Here is a 26,312-nt window from a genome sequence, read left to right as displayed (position 1 = left end):
CTCATTAATTTTAATGCTTCTCGAAATTGCCATGGAGCTGCTACTTTCTGTGCTTCTCTGGACAGATTTAAAACAGAATGAAACATCAACAAGGAGACTTTTCTGCCAGGTAATAAAACTCAACATTTCTAAATGGCTTTTACAAACAACTGATATGCTCATTACAAGTCATTCTTATGTTTTTATAAAACCAAACCTTCTAAATATCAACATTGGCCAATGTTCCCTCAACCTAGCTCTGGCTAACACATATACCTGGGAGTAAATTAAATATTTCTTTAAGAGTAGTTGATATTTGCTCCTGCAAATTAGTCTAAACCAAGGAAGACTTCAGGGTAATCACTTAGCAACTAATAAAACAACCACTCAGTTATTATTATCCTTTACTTTTCACTATTGACTGAAGAATTCAAAACATAATTAAGCTAGTGCAGCCTTAAATGAATAAAAACCAAAACCAAAAAAATGTATTCTAAAAAGTTTAGTTCTTTCATTAATGAGATTGACAATCTCTTCAAGTTTCTGGAGGGGGGCGGGGATCAACTGAAAGATTTCTAAAAACACTCTGCACTTTAAATAAGTATGAATGAGAAAGTGTGTTGGGGGCGCCTGGGTGGCTCAGTTGGTTAAGTGGTTGCCTTTGGCTCAGGTCATGATCCCAGGGTCCTGGGATCGAGCCCTGCATCAGGTTCCCTGCTCAGCAGAGAGCCTGCTTCTCCCTCTCCCTCTGTCTGCCTCTCTGCCTACTTGTGCTCTCTATCTCTCCGTCAAATAAACAAATAAAATCTTAAAAAAAAAAAAGAAAGAAAGTGTGTCTGTGTGTGTGTGGGACTTGTGAATTTCAGGTTTACCAAGTTTGTGGAAAGGTTGACAAAATCTGCATAATCCTTGTTGATGAGCTCAACCATGGCTGTTTTAAGAAGTTTATAGTAGAGTTCCAGATCTCCTCTCAGTTCCTCCAGCTGGACACGCTTCCTACAGTCAGACACAAAATGATCGACATCGAAATCTTCCTGAAAATCAAACCAGAAAGAAAAAATGATTGCACTGATAACACATTTCCCACATAAAAATAAAATCAGAGAAAGAATAAGAGAGAAATGCCATTCTATTCATTTAAGAAGCTATATTACTGCAGGGGAAAAGTACCTCTGAGTACACACAGGGACATCAGGGGGTCTGCTCACTTCATAAGGGTGCAGGAAATGGGACCCCTAACCAAAAGCCTTCTCTCCTGTTGCCTAAATTCTACAAGGCATTTTATTTTTTTTAATTATACATTTCAAAGAGGCTCTTCTCAAAACAGAAACAGCTTTTTCTTCTTAATTTTAAAAGTAACAAATGTTCAGTGTCAAACTTTCAACCAACAAAGAATTAATTATATAAAAGAGTAAAAAAAGTCACCCACTCTCTGATGGTCTACAGTTAAAGCACTATTCATTCATGTTTTTCTCCCACTGTTTAACATTGTGATTCACATCCTTCCAGACTTTGTTTTGGTTTTTCTCTTTATTTTTTATTTTTTTAAAGATTTTATTTATTTGAGAGGGAGGGTGGCGGGAGAGAGACAGAGATTGAGAGAACGGGTGGGAGAAGGGGCAGAGGGAGAAGCAGATTCCCCACTGAGTCTGGAGCCCAATACAGGGCTTGATCCCAGGACCCTGAAATCATGACCTTAACCGAAGACAGACACTTAACTGACTGAGCCACCCAGGTGCCCTGGTCTTTCTCTTTAAAATATAAATTACTTTTTAAAAAACTGAGATACAATGGACACGTGTTAGTTTCAGGTGTACAACATAACAATTCCATATTTTTATCTATTGTGAAATCATCACCGTAAGACTAGTTAACATCCATCACCACACACATTTTTGTTTTTGTGCTAAGAACTCTTTGTAAGTTTTAGCAACTTTCAAATATACAATAATATACAGTGTTATTTACTACAGTCACCATGATGTACATTACATCCCCAGAACTTATCTTATTAACTGGAAGTTTATACCATTTGACCCCTTCATCCATTCCCTCCACACCCCCACCGCCTCCAGCAACCACCAATCTGTTCTCCATGACTTCATTTTGTTTTGTTTTGTAGATTCCACATAGAAGGGAGATCATACAGAATTTGTCTTTCTCTGTCTGATTTATTTCACTTAGCTATATAATATCCTCAAGGTCCATCCATGTTGTTATAAATGGCAAGACTTTCTTTTTATGGTTGAATTCCATTGTACACACACATCATTTTCTTTATCCATCGACCCATCGGTGGACACTTATTTCCAAGTCTTGGCTGTTGTAAATACTGCAATACTCACTACTCTGAATATAACTCTTGCTGGCGACTGGAGCCAGGTGATCTAGAGGTATTCCCTAGGTAGCAAATGCAAAACTTGGGGCATCATATGAGCATACAAGCTCCTTTCCAGGAGATACCAGCGAGCAGGAGCGAGGGAGAGGGAGAGTGCAAAGATGGTACCTGCCGGCTCCATCTTTGGAGAATACCTTACTACGCCCCCAGATACATGTTAAATTAGATGCCTGTCCCTCAGGGCTTTGAGATAAGCAAATGAGCCTCTTTTACAGAAAGTCTGAACGCTACTTCTGTGCTGACTTCTGGGGTGGGTGAGTCCACTCACGCAACTGCTTTAAGAACTGTTTCTCAGTTCCCTATAGCCTTGTGGGTCTCCTGCATGCAAGCCCTGATGGCTGTCAAGGCTAGATGTTGTGGGGTCTTGTCTCTCAGATGCAGGTCTTAAAAGTTGGGGCATCAGATGTGGGGTTCAAACCCTTTGCTCCTCAGGGAGAACCTTGGGGTTGTGAGTACCCTCCTGATCGTGGGTTGCTGTGCCAGGGGTGGGATTTATGGCAAGATTGAATCTCACTTCAATGTAGGCTTTTTTCTTATTCACCTAATGTGTAGGACTCACTCAGCTAGTTTGAGGGTTTTTTTCCAGAGGAAATTTTTCCATATGGAGCTATAGATTCAGTGTATCCGTCGGAAGAGATGAGTTCAAGATCCTCCAACACCACCATCTTGAACGGAAACCCCAGACCTTCTCTATGTGTGTACACACACGTACGTACACACACGTACGTACACACACGGAAGCTTAATACTCATGCTCTTCTAAACTATTTTCCATCTAAAAATATAACTTCAATGTCTTTTCATAAAACACATTTCTATTAATATTTTATGTGGATGTTGAGTGCTCCATTGGGCAGATGTTCCAAATCTTGCATAATCAATTTCCAAGTATTGGTCTCACAGGATTAGCTGTGCTCTGTTTCCCCTCTGTAACACCGTGATGCCCCTGGTAGGCTAATATGCTTAGAGGCAGCAAATTGCTACCTACTTCGCCCATGACTTTGCTACTCATTGAGCTGCTTAGTCGGCAAGAATCAGACATGATAATTCCCAAACTAGTTAAGGCCACTTACACTTACTTCATAATTATATAATTTTATTAAACACTATGTAAAACAACCAAATATGAGTGCAAAAAGATAACTGTTCTTATGAAAACTAAGGCAGGTACTTTGGAAAGACTTGATACAAAGAAATCAATAAGAAAATGTGGTAAATTAGGTATGGGTGAGATGACCATGTACCAGGTAGGGAGGGGGTGATCATAGGATTCTCATTCAATTCAGTTAAAGAAACTGAAACTGAATGCAAAAAAGACAACATAGAAATCTTTTTCTTAAAGACTGTGTTTATTCATCTGAGACAGAGAGAGAGAGCATGAGCAGGGGCAGAGGGAGAGGGAGAAGCAGACCCTGCTGAGCAGGGAGCCCGACGTGGGACTCAATCCCAGAACCCTGAGATCATGACCTGAGCTGAACGCAGACGCTTAACCGACTGAGCCATCCAGGCGCCCCGACAACTTAGAAATCTAATCAGCAGACCAGCTGTCAGAGAATAGAGCCTGGCACTACTTCAAGGGAAAATAAATGTACGTGTATGTATATATATTTTTTTCAAATAAAATGCTAAGAACTATATGCACCATTCCTTAAAGAGTACTTCTTTAAACTGACTTTCTTAATCAACCAAACACTGACCCTGATAGTGTCAGAGAAGAGGACTTCATACCAAATCGTAATTTCACAGTCATCTACTGAAAACCATCTGCTTCTTAAACTGGGGCCAGAATTAGCCTGGACTTTTGTCTCTTGAGACCATCTCAGACAACACCATACATCATAGTTATGTAGCACATTAGAGAAAGAACATGGGAGCAGGACTCAGCTCCTAATCCTGGCCGTGCTACTCACCAGCTGTATGCCTTTAGGTTGATCATTCTGCCTATCTCAGTTATATATTCCTTGAAGTTCTGAACTTCATGATGGCATTCTAAATTGTATAACTCAGCCCTACTGAACAAATGCTATTAGTACTCAACTTACCATTTATGTATTTGTTCTCAGATAAACAAATGTTGCATAACACAAGACTAAATAACTGGGAACATCTGTGAATACTGGGTTAAGGCAGCTTTTGCTATGACAACAAGCAAGCCCAAACTCACAGTGCCATAATACGGACACATCTCACTTACCAGGAATGGTTTTACTTTATAAAGTGTAGATTTACCAAGTATTTAAAAAGAAAGTATTTACAACCCATACATTTATGGTCAACTGATTTTTCACAAGGATGCCAAGACCATTTAATGGGGGGAAAAAAGTCTTTTCAAGTGCCTCCTACTGGGACAAATGACTATCTATACGCAGAAGAATGAATTTGGAACACCAACTTCACACACACCACAAAAATGTAACTCAAAATGGATCAAAGATTTAAATATGAGAGTAAAAACTGTAACACTTAGAGAAAACAGGTGAAAGTCTGTGTGACTTTGGGTTGGGCAAAGCTTTCTTCGATATGATACAAAAAGCATTAAGAAATAATAGATACACTGAACTTGATCAAAATAAAAACTTGTGTGTCAAAGGTCAGTACTGAGAAAATGAAAAGACAATTCACAGAACGGGACAAAGTGTCTGCAGGTCGTCTACCTGACAAGGGTCAAATAACCAGAAAATGCAAAGAACTCTGACAACTCAACAATAAAAAGACAAATAACCTAATTCAAAAACAAGCAAAAAACTTTTGAAGAGACATTTCTCCAAAGAAGATACACAGATGGTCAACAGCACATGTAAAGATGTTCAACATCATTAGTCATTGGCAAAATGCGAAATCAAAACCACACTGAGATACCACTTCACACCCACTAGGATGGCTACAATAAAATAAGAAAAAGAAAAAAAAAGATGACAAGTGCTGGCAAGAAGGCAGAGAAGCTGGAACCCTCCTATACTGCCAGTGAGAATGTAAAATGGTGCAGCTAACGTGGAACGCAGTTTGGCAGTTCCTCAAAAAGTTACACATACAATTACCCAGCAATTCTATATCTAGGGGTATACCTGATAGAACTAACAACAGATGTTCACAGCACGACCTGTACATGAATATTCACAGCGGCATTGTTCATAACAGCCAAAAAGTATAAACCCAACGTCCATCAATTGATGAATAGATACTTAAAATGTGGAAGGGCCTCTTACACAGCCATAAAAAGGAATAAAGTACTGTTAAATGCTACAACATGAGTGAACTCTGAAAACATTCTACTCTAAGGTTAAAGGAAGCCAGAAGCAAAAGGTCAAGTATTATATGATTCCATTTATATGGTATGTTCCAAAATAGGCAAATCCATAAAAACAGAAAGTAGATTCATGACTGCCAGGGAATAAGGGGAGGGGAGAACTGGAACTAACAGGTTGTGATGGGAGTGTTCCGGAATTAGACAGTGGTGACATATGCACCACATACGTAGTAAATATACTAAAAACCAGTGAAAAATACATTTTAAAATGGTAAATGTTATGCTTTTGAATTTTATCTCAGTGAAAAATGAAACGACTTAAATATCAACAAGTTAAATGTTCAGATACATTAAAAAATCTACAGTAACGCTAATCACAAGAACACTGGAGTAGCTATATGAATTTCAGACAAAGCAGATTTCAGAGCAAGGAAAATTATCAGGCATAAAAAGGAGCATTACATAACGATAAAGAAATCAACTGACCAAGAAAAGACAATAATCTCGCACACCTGGGTGGCTCAGTCGGTTAAGCCACTGCCTTCAGCTCAGGTCATGATCCTGGAGTCCCGGGATCGAGTCCCACATCAGACTCCCTGTTCGGCGGGGAAGTCTGCTTCTCCCTCTGACCCTCCCCCCTCTCGTGCTCTCTCTCTCTCTCAAATAAATAAATAAAATCTTTAAAAAAAAAGAAGACACAATAATCCTTAATGTATATATGCCTAATCAACGAAGGTTAGACAAAACCTAACAGAACTGCAGGGAGAAATAAACAAATCCATCATCATGGCTGGTGACTTCTCCATCAGTAATGGGCAGATCTAGCAGTAGGGCAGTAAGGATCTGAGAGATCCAGATATTTAGTCAAGACATAGCTCACTCAACACTACCATCAATTAAAATACAACAGACATCCACAATCAACTTCATCCAGTAACAGTGGAATACACATTCTTCTCAAGCTCATATGGAACATTCATCAAGACAGAATAATTCTGGGCCACAAAACACAACAAATTTTTAAAAATAAAAATTATACAAAGTATGTTCTCAGACCACAATGAAATTAAGAATCAGTAACAGAAAGATAGCTGAAAAAGTTCAAAATACATGGAGATTACATGACACACTTCCAAATAACACATGAGAAAAGTCTCAAGCGAAATAAGATATTTTGAACTAAGTGAAAATAAAATACAACATAGCAAAATGTGTGGGATGCTGCTTAAAGGGAAAATATAGTTTTGAATGCAAGTATTAGAAAAGAAAAAAGACTGAAAGTCAATAATCTAAGCTTCCATTTTAGGCAACAAAAAAAAAAACAAACTAAATCTAAAGTAAGTAGAAAAAAATTAGAGCAGAAATCAATGTAAATAAAAAGCAGGAAATTTTTAAACTATCAATAAACCCAAAGTCTGGTTCTTTGAAAATATCAGTAAAATAGACAAACCCTTAGCCAGGTGAACAAAGAAAAAAAGGTAGAAGACATAAATTACTAGTATCAGATGAAAGAAGGGCAACCACTACCAATACCAATCACTGGTAAATTCAACCAAACATTTATGGAAGAAATACTATACAACTCTCTACAATTTCTTCCAGAAAGTAAAACTAGAAGGAATACTTCCTACCTCATTTTAGGAAACCACCATTACCCTAATACCAAAACCAATACTGCACAAAAAGAAACTACAAACTAGTATCTCTCATGAACACAGATATAAAAATCTTCAACAAAAATTGGCAAATAAAAGCAAACAGTATATTAAAAAATTATACACCAAGATCATGTAGGATTTATTCCAGATATGCAAGTCTGGTTCAACATTAGAAAATCAATGTGATCCATCACATCAACAGAAAAATCACATGATCATATCAATGGAGGGAGAAAAAAACATTTAACAGAAATCACACCCCTTCATTATAAACCCTCAGGAAAACAGGAAAAGAAAGAGGACTTCCTCAACTTGATAAAGAATTTCTACAAAAAACCCACAGCTAACATCATATTAATACTGAGAAAATAGAAGATGGGGAACAAGGCAAGGATGTCCCTCTTACTACTATTCAACACTGTACTGGAAATCCAAACTAATGAAATAAGGTAAGAAAAGGAAATAAAAGGCGCACAACTTGGGAAAGAATAAAACTTTGTTCATGGATGACATGACTGTCTACAGAAAACACAAAGACTTCACACACACACCCTCCTGAAACTAGTCAAGTGATTATAGCAAGGTTGCAGGATACACAGTTAATATATATATGTCAACTGCTTTCCAATGACATATCAGATAAAGGGCTAGTATCCAAAATTTATAAAGAACTTATCAAACTCAACATCCAAAAAAACAAAAAATCCAATCAAGAAATGGGCAGAAGACATGAACAGACCAAAGACATCCAAATGGCCAACAGACACATGAAAAAAATGCTCAACATCACTTGGCATCAGGGAAATACAAATCAAAACCACAATGAAATACCACCTCACATCAGTCAGAATGGCTAAAATTAACGACTCGGGAAATAACAGATGTTGGCAAGTATGCAGAAAAAGGGGAACCCTCTTACACTGTTGGTGGGAATGCAAGCTGGTGTAGCCACTCTGGAAAACAGTATGGAGGTTCCTCAAAAAGTTAAAAATAGAACAACCCTATGACCCAGCAATTGCACTACTAGGTGTTTACCCAAAGGATACAAACACAGTGATCTGAAAGGGCACGTGCACCCCAATGTTTATAGCAGCAATGTTCGCAATAGTCAAATTATGGAAAGAGTCCAGATGTCCATCAACAGATGAATGGATAAGACACACACACACACACACACACACACACACACACACTAGAATACTACTCAGCCATCCAAAAGAATGAAATCTTGCCATTTGTAATGACATGGAAACTAGAGGGAGAAAGACAAATATCATACGATTTCAGTCACATGTGGAATTTAAGAAACAACAGATGAATATGGCGGAAGGGAAGGAAAAATAAAAACAGATGGGGAGGCAAATCACAAGAGATCCTTAACTACAGGAAACAAACTGAAGGTTGCTGGAGGAGAGGGGAAGGAGGGAGTAACTGGGTGATGGGTATTAAGAAGGGCACTTGTTGGGATGAGCACTGGGTGTTGTATGCAACTGATGAATCACTAAACTCTACCCCTGAAACTAATACTACACTATATGTTAACCAAATTGAATTTAAATAAAAAATTTTAAAAAAGTCAATTGCTTTTGTATATACCAGCAATCTACAAGTGGAACTTGAAATTAAAAACACAAGACCATTAGCAGACAAAAAAAATTTAAATACTTAGGTACAAATCTAACAAAACATGCAAAAGACCTATATGAGAAAAAGTACAAAATTCTGATGAAAGATGGCAAGGAAGGTAAGATCTAAAATGGAAAGATAGTCCACAATCTTGGAGAAGAACACTCAATACTGTGAAGAGGTTGCTTCTTCCCAAATTGCTCCACAGATGCAATGCAATCCCAATCAAAATGCCAGGAAGTTATTTTGTGGATATCAACAAGTTGATTCTAAAGTTTGAATGGGGGGGCGCCTGGGTGGCTCAGTCACGCGTCTGCCTTCGGCTCAGGTCATGATCCCAGGGTCCTGAGATTAAGCCCCTCACTGGGCTCCCTGCTCAGCGGGGAGCCTGTTTCTTCCTCTCCCACTCTGCCTGCTGCTACCCCTGCTTGTGCTCGCGCTCTCTGTCAAATAAATACTTTTTTTTTTTTTAAAGAAAAAGGTCTGAAAAGATGCTCAACATTGTGTCATTAGGGAAATGTAAATTTAAACAAGATACTATTACATATCAGTTAGAATGTCAAAAATCCAAAACACTAACAATACCAAATGCTGGCAAAGATGTGGGGCAACAGGAACTCTCATTCACTGTTGGTCAGAAGGCAAAATGGGAGACATTTTGTAAGAGAGCTTGGCAGTTTCTCACAGCTAAACACACTCTCACCATAAGTTCCAATAATTGTGCTCCTTGGTATTTACCCAAAAGAACTTAAAACTTATATCCACATAAAAACCTGCACACACATGTTTACAGCAGCTTTATTCTCTAAGTGCCAACACTTGGAAGCAATCCAAATTTCCTTCAGTAGGTGAATAGAATACTCTGTGCCACATCCACACACTGGATTATTCAGCAATTAAAAAAGATGAATTATTAAGCCACAAGACCTGGAAGAACCTTAAATGCATATTGCTAAGTGAAAGACCAGTCTGAAAGGCTAAATACTATATGATTCCAACTATATGGCATTCTGGAAAAGGTAAAAATTAACCAGCATTTTTATTTTTTATTTATATTTTTAAGTCATCTCTACACCCTATGGGGGGGCTGGAACTCACAACCCCAAGATCAAGAGTCAGATGCCCTAGTGACTGAGCCAGCCAGGTACCCCTGAAAAGGGAAAAATTAGACAGTAAAAAGATCTGGGGTTGCAGGGGTGAAGGAGGAGGGTGCAGACAGAGGAGAAGAAATGAATAGGTGAGGTACAGGGGTTTTCAAGGCAGTGAAACTAGGTTGTAAGATACCAAAAGTAGGTAAATGACATTACACATTTGTGAAAACCCACAGAATTATAGACAGAAGAGTAAACCATGGACTTCAGTTAATATTGTATCAATACTGGTTCATCAGTTGTAACAAATGTACCACAACAATGTAAGACATTAATAATAGCAGATACTGAAATTAGAAGAAAAATAGCTTCTCTTTGTACTCAGGGGTATTACCTATTTGAACCCAGGTGAAGTATAAATCCCCCAAAAGGCCAGAAGCTGTGAAATCACAAGAGGTGTTGGAATACAGGAAAAGAAATCAGCAAACCAGGCAAGTTGCAGGCAATTTAAGTACCATTAACCATCAGAGAAGCAGTGACATCACTCAAAATTAAAACCAAAGAGAGTTTTAGCTTTTTTCAGGCAAGATAGTGGAGGAGTAGGAGACCTGGATTTCGTCTGGTCTCAGGAATTCAGCTGAATAGGGCTCAAACCATTCTGAACACCTACAAACTCAACAGGAGATCGAAGAAGAGAGTAGCAACAACTCTCTGAACAGAAAAGCGACCACTTACTGGAAGGTAGGACGTGCGGAGAAGTGAATCCGAGGCGATATTCGGGAGGATAGACGGCGGGGGAGGGGGCCTCCCTCGGCCGCTTCTGGCAAGTGCTAGAGCCGCGGAGCACAAAATCGGAACTTTGAGAAGCCGGCTCCGCTGAGGGACGTCACTGCAGTGGCTAAGCGGGGGGTGGACCCTCGCGGGACAGTGTGGTCTCAGGACCCTCGGGGTCACAGAAAGACCGGGGGTGCCTGAGTGCGGCAGAGCTCCCAGGTATCGGAGCAGGGAAGCCGGCTGCAGAGACGGAGCCGAGGCGCGGGCTCTCAGCTCGGGGTGGCCATAAACTGTGATCCGCGGCCCAGTCGGGCCACTGCTCCTCCAGCAGGGACCCAACAAGCAGCAGAGCCGGGGAGACTCCCCTTCCTCCCCCCGGGAGGAGCGGCGCGGGAGCGCACAGCAGGGATCTGCTGGGTTTGGAGACTCCACACGGGGTCGGGTGCCAGAGATCGAAATGCTCGGTCACAGGCCAGGTGAGCACGGAGTGCGGCCAGAGACCGGGGACACGGGAGTGACTGCTTTTCTCTGGGGGCGCACTGAGGAGCGGGGCCCGGAGTTCTCAGCTCCTCCGGATGGAGATTGGGAGGTCACCATTTTCACCCTGGTCCTCCAAAGCTGTACCAGAGCTTGCAGGGAACAAAAGCTCCTGAGAGCAAATCCGAGCAGCTTGCTTAGCCCGGACCCTCAAGGGCAGGGCAATTCCGCCTCCGGCAAAGACATTTGGGAACCATGGCAACAGGCCCCTCCCCCAGAAGATCAGCACGAACAGCCAGCAAGCCAAGACCAAGTTTACCGATCAAGGAGAACGGGAGAACTCCAGCGCTAGGGGAATACTGCACATAGAATTCATGGCTTTTTTTTTATCATGATTCATTAGTTTTTCAAAGTTAATTTTTTTAACTTTTTTTTTTAATTTTTCTTTTTCCCTTTTTCAACCAACATCTTCTCAATCCTTTTAAAAAAAAACATTTTTTATTTTTCATTTTTAGAGTCATATTTTATCCCTTCATAGTAGTTACCCTTATTTTTGGCATATATATACAAGTTGTTCTCTCTTTAAAATTTTGAGATACAGTTTCTTCTAAAAGGTCAAAATATACCCTAAATCACTAGTGTATGGCTTTGTTCTAGTCTCCTGCCTGATCACATTCTCTCCCTTTTTTGGGTTTTTTTTTTAATTCTTTTTTCAAAAACTTCTTATCAATTCCTTTTATAAAATATTTTTATAATTTTCATCTTTACAGTCATCTTCCATCCCTTCATTGTATCAACCCTTATTTTGTACATATATGTCTTTCTTCCTTTAAAATTTTAGGAGGCACTTTTTTCTAACAGACCAAAATACACCCAAAATCTAGTGTGTGGCACTGATGTATGCACTAGCCTGATCATATGTGATCATATTCTGTTTTTTTTGTATTGCTCTGTTTTTGTTTTTATCTTTATCTTTTTTTTTTTTCTCTTTCTCTTTTCTTTCTTTCCCTTTCTTTTCCCCTGGTTTCAGGTCTTTTCTGATTTGTATAGTGTATTTGCTGGGGACGTTGTTAACCTGTTAGCATTTTGTTCTCTCATTCATCTATTCTCTGGACAAAATGACAAGACGAAAAAAATCACCTCAGCAAAAAGAACAAGAGATAGTACCGTCAGCCAGGGACCTACTCAATACGGACATTAGTACGATGTTGGACCTAGAGTTCCGAATCATGACTTTAAAGATACTAGCTGGGCTTGAAAAAACTGTGGAAGTTATTAGAGAAACCCTTTCTGGAGAAATAAAAGAACTAAAATCTAACCAAGTCGAAATCAAAAAGGCTATTAATGAGGTATAATCAAAAATGGGGGCACTAACTGCTAGGATAAATGAGGCAGAAGAGAGAATCAGCAATATAGAAGACCAAATGATGGAAAATAAAGAGGCTGAGAAAAAGAGAGAGAAACAACTACAGGATCACGAGGGCAGAATTCGAGAGATAAGCGATACGATAAGACGAAACAACATTAGAATAATTGGGATCCCAGAAGAAGAAGAAAGAGAGAGGGGGCAGAAGGTATATTGGAGCAAATAATAGCAGAGAACTTCCCTAATGTGAGGAAGGAAACAGGCATCAAAATCCAGGAGGCACAGACAACCCCTCTCAAAATCAATAAAAATAGGTCAACACCTCGACATCTAATAGTAAAATTTACGAGTCTCATAGACAAAGAGAAAATCCTGAAAGCAGCTCGGGAGAAGAGATATGTAACCTACAATGGCAGAAACATTAGACTGGCAACAGACCTATCCACAGAGACCTGGCAGGCCCGAAAGGACTGGCATGAGATCTTCAGAGCACTAAACGAGAAAAATAGGCAGCCAAGAATACTATATCCAGGGAAGCTCTCATTGAAAATTGAAGGAGAGATAAAAAGCTTCCAGGACAAACAAAACTAAAGGAATTTGCAAACACGAAACCAGCCCTACAAGAAATATCGAAAGGGGTCCTCTAAGCAAAGAGAGAGCCTAAAAGCAGCATAGATCAGAAAGGAACACAGACAATATACAGTCACAGTCACTTTACAGGCAATACAATGGCACTAAATCCATACCTTTCAATAGTTACCCTGAATGTAAATGGGCTAAATGCCCCAATCAAAAGACACAGGCTATCAGATTGGATTAAAAAACAAGACCCATCCATAGGCTGTCTGCAAGAGACTCATTTTAGACCCAAAGACACCCCCAGATTGAAAGTGAGGGGGTGGAAAACCATTTACCACGCTAATGGACACCAAAAGAAAGCTGGGGTGGCAATCCTTCTATCAGACAAATTAGATTTTAAACCAAAGACTGTAATAAGAGATGAGGAAGGACACTATATCCTACTTAAAGGGTCTATCCAACAAGAAGATCTAACAATTGTAAATATCTATGCCCCTAACATGGGAGCAGCCAATTATATAAGGCAATTAATAATAAAAGCAAAGAAACACATTGACAACAATACAATAATAGTGGGGGGCTTTAACACCCCCCTGACTGAAATGGACAGATCATCTAAGCAAAAGATCAACAAGGAAATAAAGACTTTAAATGACACACTGGACCAAATGGACTTCACAGACATATTCAGAACATTCCATCCCAAAGCAACAGAATACACATTCTTCTCTAGTGCCCATGGAACATTCTCCAGAATTGATCACATCCTAGGTCACAAATCAGGTATCAACCGGTACCAAAAGACTGGGATCATTCCCTGCATATTTTCAGACCACAATGCTTTGAAACTAGAACTCAACCACAAGAGGAAAGTCGGAAAGAACTCAAATACATGGAGGCTAAAGAGCATCCTACTAAAGAATGAATGGGTCAACCAGGAAATTAAAGAAGAATTAAAAAAAATTCATGGAAACCAATGAAAATGAAAACACAACTGTTCAAAATCTTTGGGATACAGCAAAGGCAGTCCTGAGAGGAAAGTATATAGCAATACAAGCCTTTCTCAAGATACAAGAAAGGTCTCAAATACACAACCTAACCCTACACCTAAAGGAGCTGGAGAAAGAACAGCAAAGAAAGCCTAAACCCAGCAGGAGAAGAGAAATCATAAAGATCGGAGCAGAAATCAATGAAATAGAAACCAAAAGAACAGTAGAAGAGATCAACGAAACTAGGAGCTGGTTCTTTGAAAGAATTAACAAGATTGATAAACCCCTGGCCAGACTGATCAAAAAGAAAAGAGAAATGACCCAAATCAACAAAATCATGAATGGAAGAGGAGAGATCACAACCAACACCAAAGAAATACAAACAATTATAAGGACATATTATGAGCAACTCTATGCCAGCAAATTAGATAACCTGGAAGAAGTGGGTGCATTCCTAGAGATGTATCAACTACCAAAACTGAACCAGGAGGAAATAGAAAACCTGAACAGACCTATAACCACTAAGGAAATGGAAGCAGTCATCAAAAATCTCCCAACAAACAAAAGCCCGGGGCCAGATGGCTTCCCAGGGGAACTCTATGAGACATTTAAAGAAGAATGAATACCTATTCTCCTGAAACTGTTCCAAAAAATAGAAATGGAAGGAAAACTTCCAAACACATTTTATGAGGCCACCATTACCTTGATCCCAAAACCAGACAAAGACCCCATCAAAAAGGAGAATTACAGACCAATATCCTTGATGAACATGGATGCAAAAATTCTCACCGAAATACTAGCCAACAGGATCCAACAGTACATTAAAAGGATCATTCACCATGACCAAGTGGGATTTATCCCTGGGCTGCAAGGTTGGTTCAACAACCGCAAATCAATCAACGTGATACAATACATTAACAAAAGAAAGAACAAGAATCATAGGATCCTCTCAATAGATGCAGAAAAAGCATTTGACAAAGTACAGCATCCTTTCTTGATCAAAACTCTTCAGAGTATAGGGATAGAGGGTACATACCTCAATATCAGAAAAGCCATCTATGAAAAACCTACAGCGAATATCATTCTCAATGGGGAAAAGCTGAGAGCTTTTCCCCTAAGGTCAGGAACGCGGCAGGGATGTCCACTCTCACCACTGCTCTTCAACATAGTATTGGAAGTCCTAGCCACAGCAATCAGACAACAAAAAGAAATCAAAGGCATCCAAATCGGCAAAGAGGAAGTCAAACTCTCACTCTTTGCAGATGATATGATACTGTATGTGGAAAACCCAAAAGACTCCACCCCAAAACTGCTAGAACTCATAGAGGAATTCAGTAAAGTAGCAGGATATAAAATCAATGCACAGAAATCAGTGGCATTCCTACAATACACCAACAACAAGACAGAAGAGAGACAAATCAAGGAGTCGATCCCATTTACAATTGCACCCAAAACCATAAGATACCTAGGAATAAATCTAACCAAAGAGGCAAAGGATCTGTACTCAGAAAACTATAAAATACTCATGAAAGAAATTGAAGAAGACACAAAGAAATGGAAAAACGTTCCATGCTCATGGATTGGAAGAACAAACATTGTGAAGATGTCAGTGCTACCTAGAGCAATCTACACATTCAATGCAATCCCCATCAAAATATCATCCACTTTTTTCAAAGAAATGGAACAAATAATCCTAAAATTTGTATGGAACCAGAAGAGACCCAGAATAGCCAGAGGAATACTGAAAAAGAAAAGCAAAGCTGGCAGCGGCATCAGAATTCCGGACTTCCAGCTCTATTACAAAGCTGTCATCATCAAGACAGTATGGTACTGGCACAAAAACAGACACATAGATCAATGGAACAGAATAGAGAGCCCAGAAATGGACCCTCAACTCTATGGCCAACTCATCTTTGACAAAGCAGGAAAGAATGTCCAATGGCAAAAAGACAGTCTCTTCAACAAATGGTGTTGGGAAAATTGGACAGCCACATGCAGAAGAATGAAACTGGACCACTTCCTTACACCACACACAAAAATAGACTCCAAATGGTTGAAAGACCTAAACGTGAGATAGAAGTCCATCAAAATCCTAAAGAAGAACACAGGCAGCAACCTCTTCGACCTCAGCCGCAGCAACTTCTTCCTAGAAACATCGCCAAAGGCAAGGGAAGCAAGGGCAAAAATGAACTCTTGTGATTTCATCAAGATAAAAAGCTTCTGCACAGCAAAAGAAACAGTCCACAAAACCAAAAGACAACCGACAGAATGGGAGAAAATATTTGCAAATGACATATCAGATAAAGGGCTAGTATCCAAAATCTATAAAGACCTTATCAAACTCAACACCCAAAGAACAAATAATCCAATCAAGAAATGGGCAGAAGACATGAACAGACATTTTTCCAAAGAAGACATCCAAATGGCCAACAGACACATGAAAAAGTGCTCCACATCGCTCGGCATCAGGGAAATCCAAATCAAAACCTCCATGAGATACCACCTCACACCCGTCAGAATGGCTAAAATTAACAAGTCAGGAAACGACAGATGTTGGCGGGGATGCGGAGAAAGGGAAACCCTCCAACACTGTTGGTGGGAATGCAAGCTGGTGCAACCACTCTGGAAAACAGTATGGAGGTTCCTCAAACAGTTGAAAATAGAGCTACCATATGATCCAGCAATTGCACTACTGGGTATTTACCACAAAGATACAAATGTAGGGATCCGAAGGGGTACGTGTACCCCAATGTTTATAGTAGCAATGTCTACAAAGGCCAAACTGTGGAAAGAGCCAAGATGTCCATCGACAGATGAATGGATAAAGAAGATGTGGTATATATACACAATGGAATATTATGCAGCCATCAAATGGAATGAGATCTTGCCATTTGCAACGACGTGGATGGAACTGGAGGGTGTTATGCTGAGTGAAATAAGTCAATCAGAGAAAGACATGTATCATATGACCTCACTGATATGAGGAATTCTTAATCTCAGGAAACAAACTGAGTGTTGCTGGAGTGGTGGGGGGTGGGAGGGATGGGGTGGCTGGGTGATAGACATTGGGGAGGGTATGTGCTATGGTGAGCTCTGTGAATTGTGTAAGACTGCTGAATCACAGATCTGTACTTCTGAAACAAATAATGCAACATATGTTAAAAAAAAAAGTAAAAGAAGAAGATAGCAGGAGGGGAAGAATGAAGGGGAGTAAATCGGAGGGGGAGACGAAGCATGAGAGACGATGGACTCTGAAAAACAAACTGAGGGTTCTAGAGGGGAGGAGGGTGGGGGGATGGGTTAGCCTGGTGATGGGTATTAAAGAGGGCACATTCTGCGTGGAGCACTGGGTGTTATGCACAATGAATCATGGAACACATCAAATAAAAAAATATATGGCTCAGGGGCACCTGGGTGGCTCATTGGTTAAAAAAAAAACAAAAAAAACAAATAGAGTTTAAAAGTTTAGCTACTTTACTAACCATTTGCGTTCAGGGATGGCAAACAAAGATGAATTCAAAATAATTTGGGAATTAATCATTTAAAACTTACCAAAAATCCAGATATTAGTATTTTTAACACTATGAAAATTACATAGAACTTTGGAAAGATCAAAGTTCTCTAAGCCGCCAAGAAGTAAAACACTCCACCCCAAATACATGGACTTATAAAATCACTACATACTCTCCCCACAACAGAACCAGAATCCCCCTGGCACCATCAAGCTGTATCTGTAATTATGCGAAGTACTAAGAGGGCACATGAAATTTATGATCTCTGCCCTAAAACATGTCCCATTTCATTGAGACAAAAAAACAAAATAGTTAAGCATTAACCTGCATACTACATAGGGGTTGAAAGACATAAGAAGTTAGTGTGAGCTCGTGTGTGTGTGTGTGTGTTTCCAACCATTCTTGAAGACCAATGGACAAAAGAGATGAGTAAATGCCCCTGTATATCCCTTAAATATTACTTAAATATTTATCATGCAACTCCAGCTCTGCTTTAAGACCTGGGGACACAGTCATGAAAAGGAAAGACAAGGTCTCTGCTCTTAAGGAGCACATATTCTAATGCAGAAACGAGAAAATAAACATGTAAGCAAATAAACATGGTATTAATGAATAGTGATCAAAGCTAAAAGAAAACAGGACATTATAAAGGTGAGTGACAAAGGGGATGTACTTTAACTTGGATGACCAGGAAAGACACTTATAGAACAATGATATCTGAGTTGAGATCCAAATGACACAAAGGAGCTAGCCACGGGAAGTGTGGGAAGAGCGCTCCTGCCTGAGGGATCAGCATGTGTGCAAAAATGTCCCTGGAGCTCTCCCCTCCCGCCCCTGCCCTCAAATCTCTCACCCAGGTAGGTGGTGACATAATCTAGGACTTGTGTCTCCCAAAACTCATTCTAAATCTTTATTTGGTGACTAAATTATTCAAACTTGAGAAATTAAAAACATATGCTAATGAAGGGAAGTAAGTCGGAGGGGGAGACGAACCATGAGAGACGATGGACTCTGAAAAACAAACGGAGGGTTCTAGAGGGGAGGGTGGTGGGGGGACGGGTTAGCCTGGTGATGGGTATTAAAGAGGGCACGTTCTGCGTGGAGCACTGGGTGTTAATGCACAAACAATGAATCATGGAACACTACATCCAAAACTAATGATGTAATGTATGGGGACTAAGATAAGACTAAAAAAATAAAAAATAAATAAACCTCTAAAGTTAACCGGGGGGGGGGGGGAACATATGCTAATGAGTTCTTCCCACCATCTATAGAGAGCTCATCTTAAAAGTATCATGAAATAGTAACACTGAAATTCTAAGGTACTTCTAACATTTTAATCAATTTTGTATCTAACTCCTTTGCTGAATTTATATACCTTTTGACATACTTATGAAGAGACAAAGAAAACTTATATTCTGTAAATTTATTCATCCATCTAACAAATATTTGAGTACCTAATTACACTCTGTTCCAGCTGATTTCTTCTCTTTATCTCTCCTTTTCCCCCTCAATTTAACACCAATCATAATCTACATAGGCTTTTAGTTTGCTTTCCCAACTTAATTTCTTGAGCTATTAAGTGGAATTACCTAGTTCCAGAGTTCTCAACACTGGTTGCACATTAGAATCACCTGAGGAACTTTAAAACAAAAAGCCCAAGAGGCACTTGGCTGGTTCAGTCAGTGGAGTGTGCAGCTCTTCATCTCGAGGTGGTGAGTTCAAGTCTCACGCTGTGTGTAGAGATTACTTAAAAATAAAATCTTAAAAAGAAAAAGCCCAAGCCCTAGTTTGTGATTAATTTGTTTAAATGTTTCAAGAAATTTGATGCTAAATGCTATAAAACTAGTTAAATAACAAAAAGATATATTTACATAATGCTTCTTGCTCTCAAATTTTGAACAAAGAAATTACTAATAATAACTCAGTAAGCCAACATTTTATTCAGATGATAAATTTTATAATATTACAAAGAGTGAGTTAGAAAATCAAAAGCAAGGAGAAACAAGTGTGGCATGAACATGGGGAAGCAAAAGAAAACAAGAAAGTGACTATGAAGCATATGCTTAGCTCTGAGATCAGAGGCTTTAAGGACAGATTAAAACCTAAAAAGAAAAGATCCCAGCTCACTCAAGGAAAGAGAAGTCCCCCAACACCCTTCCTGTTTCTTCCTCCAATATAAACACACAGCTGGGCCACCTTACCACATCCTGGTTAATACCGACTTTATCAACCTTTCCATTAAAGCCAAACCTGACCTGGTACAGTCAATGATGGATGGTCTGCATGCCAAGTGTATCCGTTGTATAACTGCCTGTGTAATGGTTGAAACTGAGAAAGTGGGTAAAAGTATCCAGTGGCTCTAAGGATTGCCAAGGATCCAAGATTCAACTACCACGTACACACAAGGGAACCCACGAGGGAACCCACGCGGACAACTGCTTGGTACAAAAGTAATTCAGAGTAATTCAGTTACACTGTGGCATCAGCTGACCCAGATCTGGAGGATCCCTGGAGTTCCCATCATGGACACTTCTAACTATAGGTACAACACCGGGTGAACGCCTGATGCTTAACGGAGCCCCTCAGTTCTAATTCTTAATAGAGTTCCTCAGCCTTCCTTTACTGACTGTTTCTGTCGCCAGTTCACACAAGCAATACGCTATCACACGAATTATTCTACTTAACTATTTCCTGTTAGGAGCTACGGTTAAATACACTCGCTTTTTGATGTTTTGAAACTGGTATTTTGTATCACTTTAAATTTTGTTGCACCTTTTTATAAATCAGATGATCGCTCACAAAAAAAAAAAAGAAAAAGGAAAATCAAAAGCAGGGACAACAAAAAAACACTTCTTTTTGCCAGAACTTCTTCTTACCCAGTGCGAATCAGATAACCTTTGTCTGATGTTACATTTCCTCTATCAACAAGGAAAGTATTTCCCATAAGAAAACTTCTCCGTAAAATGAGATGTAGCCTTACATTCCGTGTTTGGCTAATTCAAATTTTATTATGCTGTCTGTCTCAAACCGATGCAGAAGAGAATGGGATCTTGTCATCAAGACGCGGCATCACTAAGCACCTACAGGATAAGCACTGAGCTCCTGTGACACAAAGGCGGCTCCCAGGGGTGGGGACCCTGGGCAACAGCAGCTGACCTGCCTGCCCGCGGCCATCGGCCATTGTCACTCTTCCCTCTTCCTCCTGTCAGCCACTATCTCTGGCTGCCATCAACAAGCTCCACCTCAAACAGCCATCTCTCCCCGCTGGTCCCGTTTACTGTGGCTAAGCTACAGGCCGAGAGTCCAGATCACCAGCTCTGTCGAAATTTCTTCTACGGTAAGAGGCGGCCCTATTGGTGAAATGCCGGCGCGAAGGCATCCGGACATTGTGCCATCCTGTGGGCTGTTCTTAATACTCTGATTCTCCCACTTCCCCAAGCCCCCATCTGCGGCCTCCGGAAAGGAACATGTTACAGTATGCTTTCCAAGGACTGACGCATGGGGGTCAGGAGATCAGGCCTGTGATTTGCCCCAACTAGCTGTGCGACTTTACAGGAAGTCATGACACCTCAGACCTCAGTTTCCTTATCTACAAACCAGAAAAATGGACTACTGTCCTTTTTTCACAGAAGAGACCGCAAAGATCATGTAGATAAGCACCACCTCATTATACTAAAAAGCAAACAGAAGCCAGGAGGCAAGTGATTTGCCCCAAGTCACACACAAGCAGAGGCAGAGCTGAAAGCGGAACCAACATCTACAAGTCACAGCTAATCAACCCGCACAATACAAAGAGATCTGAGCAGCTGGTCATTTTTTCCCTTTTCCATTTTGTCCGTTATTAGAATACATGCTCCTTGAGAACAAGGACATGCCAGACACGCTTCCTGTTTCAAAATTTCCAATTCACCCAATTAAAAAAGGGAGGAACCTCGATGACTTACTCCCCACCGGTTCTTTAACCTATGGTACATGCTTACAGTAACCACAAGGAGGGCTCCCGATTTCACTTCTCATGAAAAAGGTACTGTATGCCTACCCAGGGTGCCAACGAAGCTGGGGGGTCAGGAGAGGAGCTGATGCAGAGATGTTCAAAGGAGGCAGACTCTGGCTCAGCACAGAAACAAACTGTCTACTAATAAAAAAGACCCCATGGGGGACTGAGTCTCTTTGAAATATGTTCAAATGTGTTGGAAAATATTTTTTCAAGAGCCAGTCGACTAGTCACCTGTTACCTACAAGATCACATATGCATTCTGAAAAGAGTGCCCTGCCTGCAGTGTAGACCACGGGCCAGAAAAAGACAAAGAAGGTGCAAGGAGACTGGGTAAGAAGCCTCTATGGTAGGATGGTGAGAGAGCACTGAGAAGGTACAAGAAGAGATGGAGAGAAGTAGATGGATTCAAGAGGTATTTAGGAAGCGAAATCCACAGGACTTGGTAACAGACTAGATTTTGGAAATGTGACAGAGAGGAGTTGACTTCCAGTTTCCCAACTCCCACCTAGATGGATGGTGAAAGTGTTTACTGAGATAGGCAACAGAACAAGAAGGCTGGTTTTCAGGGGAGGAGGTGCTCATGAATTCAGTCTTGAACATGATGAGTTTGAGAGGCCACAGACATATCCAAGAAGAAATGTCAGCAAGTTCAATATACAGGATTGGTGCTCAGGAGGCATTTGGGCCAGAGATAGGAAATCTGCCTCACCTGCCTATAGTGGTCATGAAGCTGCATGAAGGGTCATCTAGGGAAAGGAGAGAACACGTGGCTGAGCCCATACCCAGCCATTAAATGACTACCAGGAGGAGCATGATTATGCATAGGAGACACATCAGAGAGGTATGAAGAGAATCAGAAAGCAATGCAGAGCATTTGGTCTACTGAGAGGTCAAGTAAGGAGACAGAAAAAGGTCTGCTGGACTGACTTACACCTAGTTAACTTTGGTAAGAACTTTTTAGTGGAACGGTGGGGCCTTAAAAGTGGAAGGTGAGAAAGTAAAGTCAACCCTTGAGCACTGGCTACAATGTGCAAGAATGACTGGGCAATATCTAGAGGCGGGAGGGTCAAGTGGAAGAGGCTAAAATAGGAGCGTGCGCGCAAGCCGATGGGAAAGGGTGCAGGGGAGAGGATCCTCACAGGGTCCTGGAAACGCAGGAGGGCATGGACTCCCGAGCGAGGGTGGAGACTTAACCTGAGGAGGAAGGGGAGCCCCTCCACGTACCAGGTGAGGAGGAGAAGGGTACAAATACGAGAATGGGACTGTGGTCGGCAGAATGAAGGAGCTCCTGTGGGACGGCTGCTAATTTTTCCATACAATTGGAGATGAAGTCGTATGTTGAGATGGAAGGGGAAGGCTATGTAGGATGTCAACCGCACACCCATGTAAACGGGTCCACTTTATCTCTGTTATGCCACTTTCTCTCCCCTACTACCAATACCTGATGTCCTATTCATCTTCGTTGGCTGTCAACACTAAGGATTTTTATATTTCTAAGCTGATAAAGTCTGATGTTGCCACCGCCTCTGCCCCAGGTGACTCTTCCCCATCTGCCACTCCTGCACCTTGATCACCTCCATCTTTCACATACCTTTCCCCACCTCTGTATATCTCATTAGATCTCATAAAAACCACTAACATGACTTTTTAAGTAGTCTCCTGCCCCCAGTCAGCTCCAATGCAACAGATATGACCATGAAACTTCCTGCTTTCAACCTGACTGTAACTCCACAATGAATACTGCATCAACGTAGACCCCCCTCACTGGAGCGTCCAAGGTACAACTGGAAGCCCCACCCCACCGACATTTCTACCTTCCCAGTCTCATTCCAAAACGTGCTGAATGAGACATATATGTAGAACTATAACCCTGACAGCAAGCTCTCCACTCATCATTGCCGCCATGAAACTGTAACTTATAAAATCTCTCTCTGAAGGAAACACAAATTGCAAATAACCTTTATCTCCAGAACCCACCCAGAAAATCAATACAGAACGGATGTTCTATGTATATTTCTTCTCTGTATGAAGTGGTCAGGTTCAGGAGCACTACAAATTGTCTGCTACATTCAGAAGTTTAAGAGCCATGAAAGAACATGGAGTTGCTAGCATTCTAGCCACTTTCCCAGTTTGCTCTCTCCCTACCTCTAAGTCCTACTTTACAACTTCTATTTTGAGATCTCTATTTTCTGAAGCTGCTTTGACCAAAGGCATTCTGTCAGCTCACAGTGAGAAAATGGGCTAGTAAGTCTGAGAAAATGCTGGTGTTAGGCCCAAAGGAAGCCTGAAAAAGTCCAAAGATGGACAAGCTAAAGAGATTTCTGTGATTTGAGATTCTTTAAGTCTCTGTGTGTGCCTTTTCTTCTTCCTATGACCTCTCCTCATCATGTATCCTTAGTTAACAAAAGGTTTCTGGATCAGTGAATTCACTCTGCACTCTTTCAGGCATTCCATTCAAGTTACACCTTTTATTACAGCGGTTTAGTAGAAACATCGCTGCACAAGAACAAGAGTACAATATTCCTCTGTCTAGACAGTCCTACACATTAGAAATGATATGGCCGCACTGCGGAGGATCCAGATATAAACACTTTTTAAAAGCCAGAGTTTGGCAGATGTGATCTGAATGCAAATATCAAAAAACGGACTAGCTGGTTAACCCAAAAAAGAAAGAAACACTGTCTGACTTGAAGTCATCAAAATATAAGAAATTTAAACTCCCTCTTTCAAAATTTTAGGTGCCTACAGAGCCAAAACGTTTTAACTTTTTAACACTGAAACCAGCTACCAAATCCCAATCCTTAGAAATGAAACATATATTTTTTGATAGTTTAAGTACAGACCCAGAGGGATACACAAAATAGATATAAAGTTCCTCCGAGCTCTGATTCAAATCTTGGACATTTTTAAGGCTATGCCTGATGAACCTTTATCGTCAGTAAAATGTTTTCAGTTCAAATTTCTATTCTGTAAGTTTATGTGCTACAGTTATCTGCAGACTAGCTTCGAGTAGACCTTATGAAGAGAGAAGTAGGGCAACTTTAGAAAAGGAGCTTGGTTTGCTTTGTAGTACTGCAACAGAATCAGTAAGGGTAGTACAGTCTTTCAAATCTGTCATTCCAGGAGCTTTAGACGAAAGTTAGGCAAAAACTTTAGGTTAAGCGCCTTTTCACCCGACCCGATCCCTGGGTAAGTACGTGCGTTCAGAAATGTGCTCAACACACACTCGCTGAGCTTCGAGGTGCAAGGCACTGGGAGGCTTCTGTCAGGCCAGGGGACCGGCGGTCTGACTGCACCACACGGTAACAGAGTCGGGTCCTAACAGGGGCTTTTACGTTTAGCTCAAAACCACTTGCCCTGAACTTTCAGGCCTTTCACTCAATGTGCACGATTTCACAGAAGTGCTTTCTCCAGGCTGCACCTACCAAACCTGAGGCCAAGAGACTCACTGCGAAGTGCAGCGAGGTCCCCGCCGAGGGCCCGTCCCGGGCGGGCACGGCCCAGGAAGCCCGCAGGAGAAGCCGGAGGAGAGACCCCGGAGGGCAAAGGAGGGCAGGCCACCCACGGCCCGGCTCCGGGGAGAGGAGCCCCGGCGCGCACCTTCATGAACTCGTCCTTGTCGAAGCAGAGCGTGTCCGGCCCCTTGGGCAGGTTCATCCTACTTTTGTCCATCCCGCCGGCCGCCGCCTCTCAGCGCCGAGACCCGAGCGAGGAGGAAAGGCAGGAGGCTGCGCTCCGCGACGCTGCGGCCGCAGCCACTGCCAGTTTCCACGGCACAGAACGCACGGCTTCCGCCAACATGGCAGCGCCCGCGCCGCGGCCAATGAGCGAGGACGCCGCGGGCCCGCCTCCGCCTGCCGCCGCCAAGAGAGGCGCGCGGACTGCCGCCGCTGAGCCAGCAGGTGGTGCTGCCCCCATGCGGCGGAGGGCGGCACTACGGCCTCGCGCACGTTTCTGCCGGGCCGCCCAGCTGCTGGCGAGGCCCGGTGAGCCCGGGAGGGGACGGGCGGGGAGGGTCAGGGGTGCTCCCTCCCAACCCCACCGTTTCCATCGGGAAGTCGGCCTGCGAGCCTCTGCCAGTGTCTTCTCCCCGAGATTGTTCCGCGGGAAGCATAACCATGGCGGGATGCTGGCCCTTTGGTTCTGAGGCCGGTCTTCCAGAGTTGGGCACATCACCGTGTCAGTCCTCCGGTCACCGCTCGCCGCCGCCGCCGCCCGGGCGCTGAGGCCTCCTTGGGAGCCTGGTCTCCGCCCTTAGCCCCGGCCCCCACGGGCGACCATAGCTTCTCCTTCCCTGGGCTCGGTTCCAGCGATCTGTAGGGAGGACGGTGGGCAGCTGGGCAGCTCCCTGCTCCACTTCGGGCTCAGCTCCAGGGTGGCCAGCCTCTGAGCACAAGTTTGGGTCCTCAAGGCTCTTAAAGGATCGCCTCGCTACCGGCTCACAAAACACAGCCGACAAATAGATGTGCGTGCATGTTAATTTCGAATCTAAGCCGGGAATAGGCGAAATTGTGTTTGTGGCCAGCATTGGTGCAATCGCCACGTCTCCCCCCAATTTCTGAGACTTCCTCCTCCTCCCCCATCCATCCCACATTTGTTTTGAGATTTTCTTTCTT

At 41.8% G+C, this 26,312-nt stretch overlaps 1 protein-coding gene and 1 pseudogene across 2 annotated transcripts in view; one reads left to right on the top strand and one right to left on the bottom strand.

Moving 5' to 3' along the window:
• The window catches only part of COG2 (component of oligomeric golgi complex 2), a 57,598-nt gene extending 32,121 nt beyond the window's left edge, over positions 1 to 25,477 (bottom strand). For both annotated transcript variants that reach the window (XM_028104499.2, XM_028104500.2), the window contains exons 1-2: positions 25,297 to 25,477; positions 852 to 1,013 (exon numbers count right to left, since the gene is read on the bottom strand). In XM_028104499.2, coding sequence (XP_027960300.2) covers positions 852 to 1,013; positions 25,297 to 25,368 — 234 coding nt within the window. In that variant the 5' untranslated portion in view covers positions 25,369 to 25,477. The remainder of the gene's footprint in view (positions 1 to 851; positions 1,014 to 25,296) is intronic.
• On the top strand, positions 19,750 to 20,257 carry LOC148162222 (rRNA-processing protein FCF1 homolog pseudogene; annotated as a pseudogene).
• Positions 25,478 to 26,312: the final 835 nt, after the last annotated feature.

Source organism: Eumetopias jubatus, unplaced genomic scaffold (assembly GCF_037043125.1).
Source record: "Eumetopias jubatus isolate StellerSeaLion01/CBP00866 unplaced genomic scaffold, mEumJub1_p1.0 scaffold_17, whole genome shotgun sequence".
In the NCBI taxonomy this organism is placed as follows: domain Eukaryota; kingdom Metazoa; phylum Chordata; class Mammalia; order Carnivora; family Otariidae; genus Eumetopias; species Eumetopias jubatus.
This window is presented reverse-complemented; position numbering and strand designations above follow the sequence as displayed.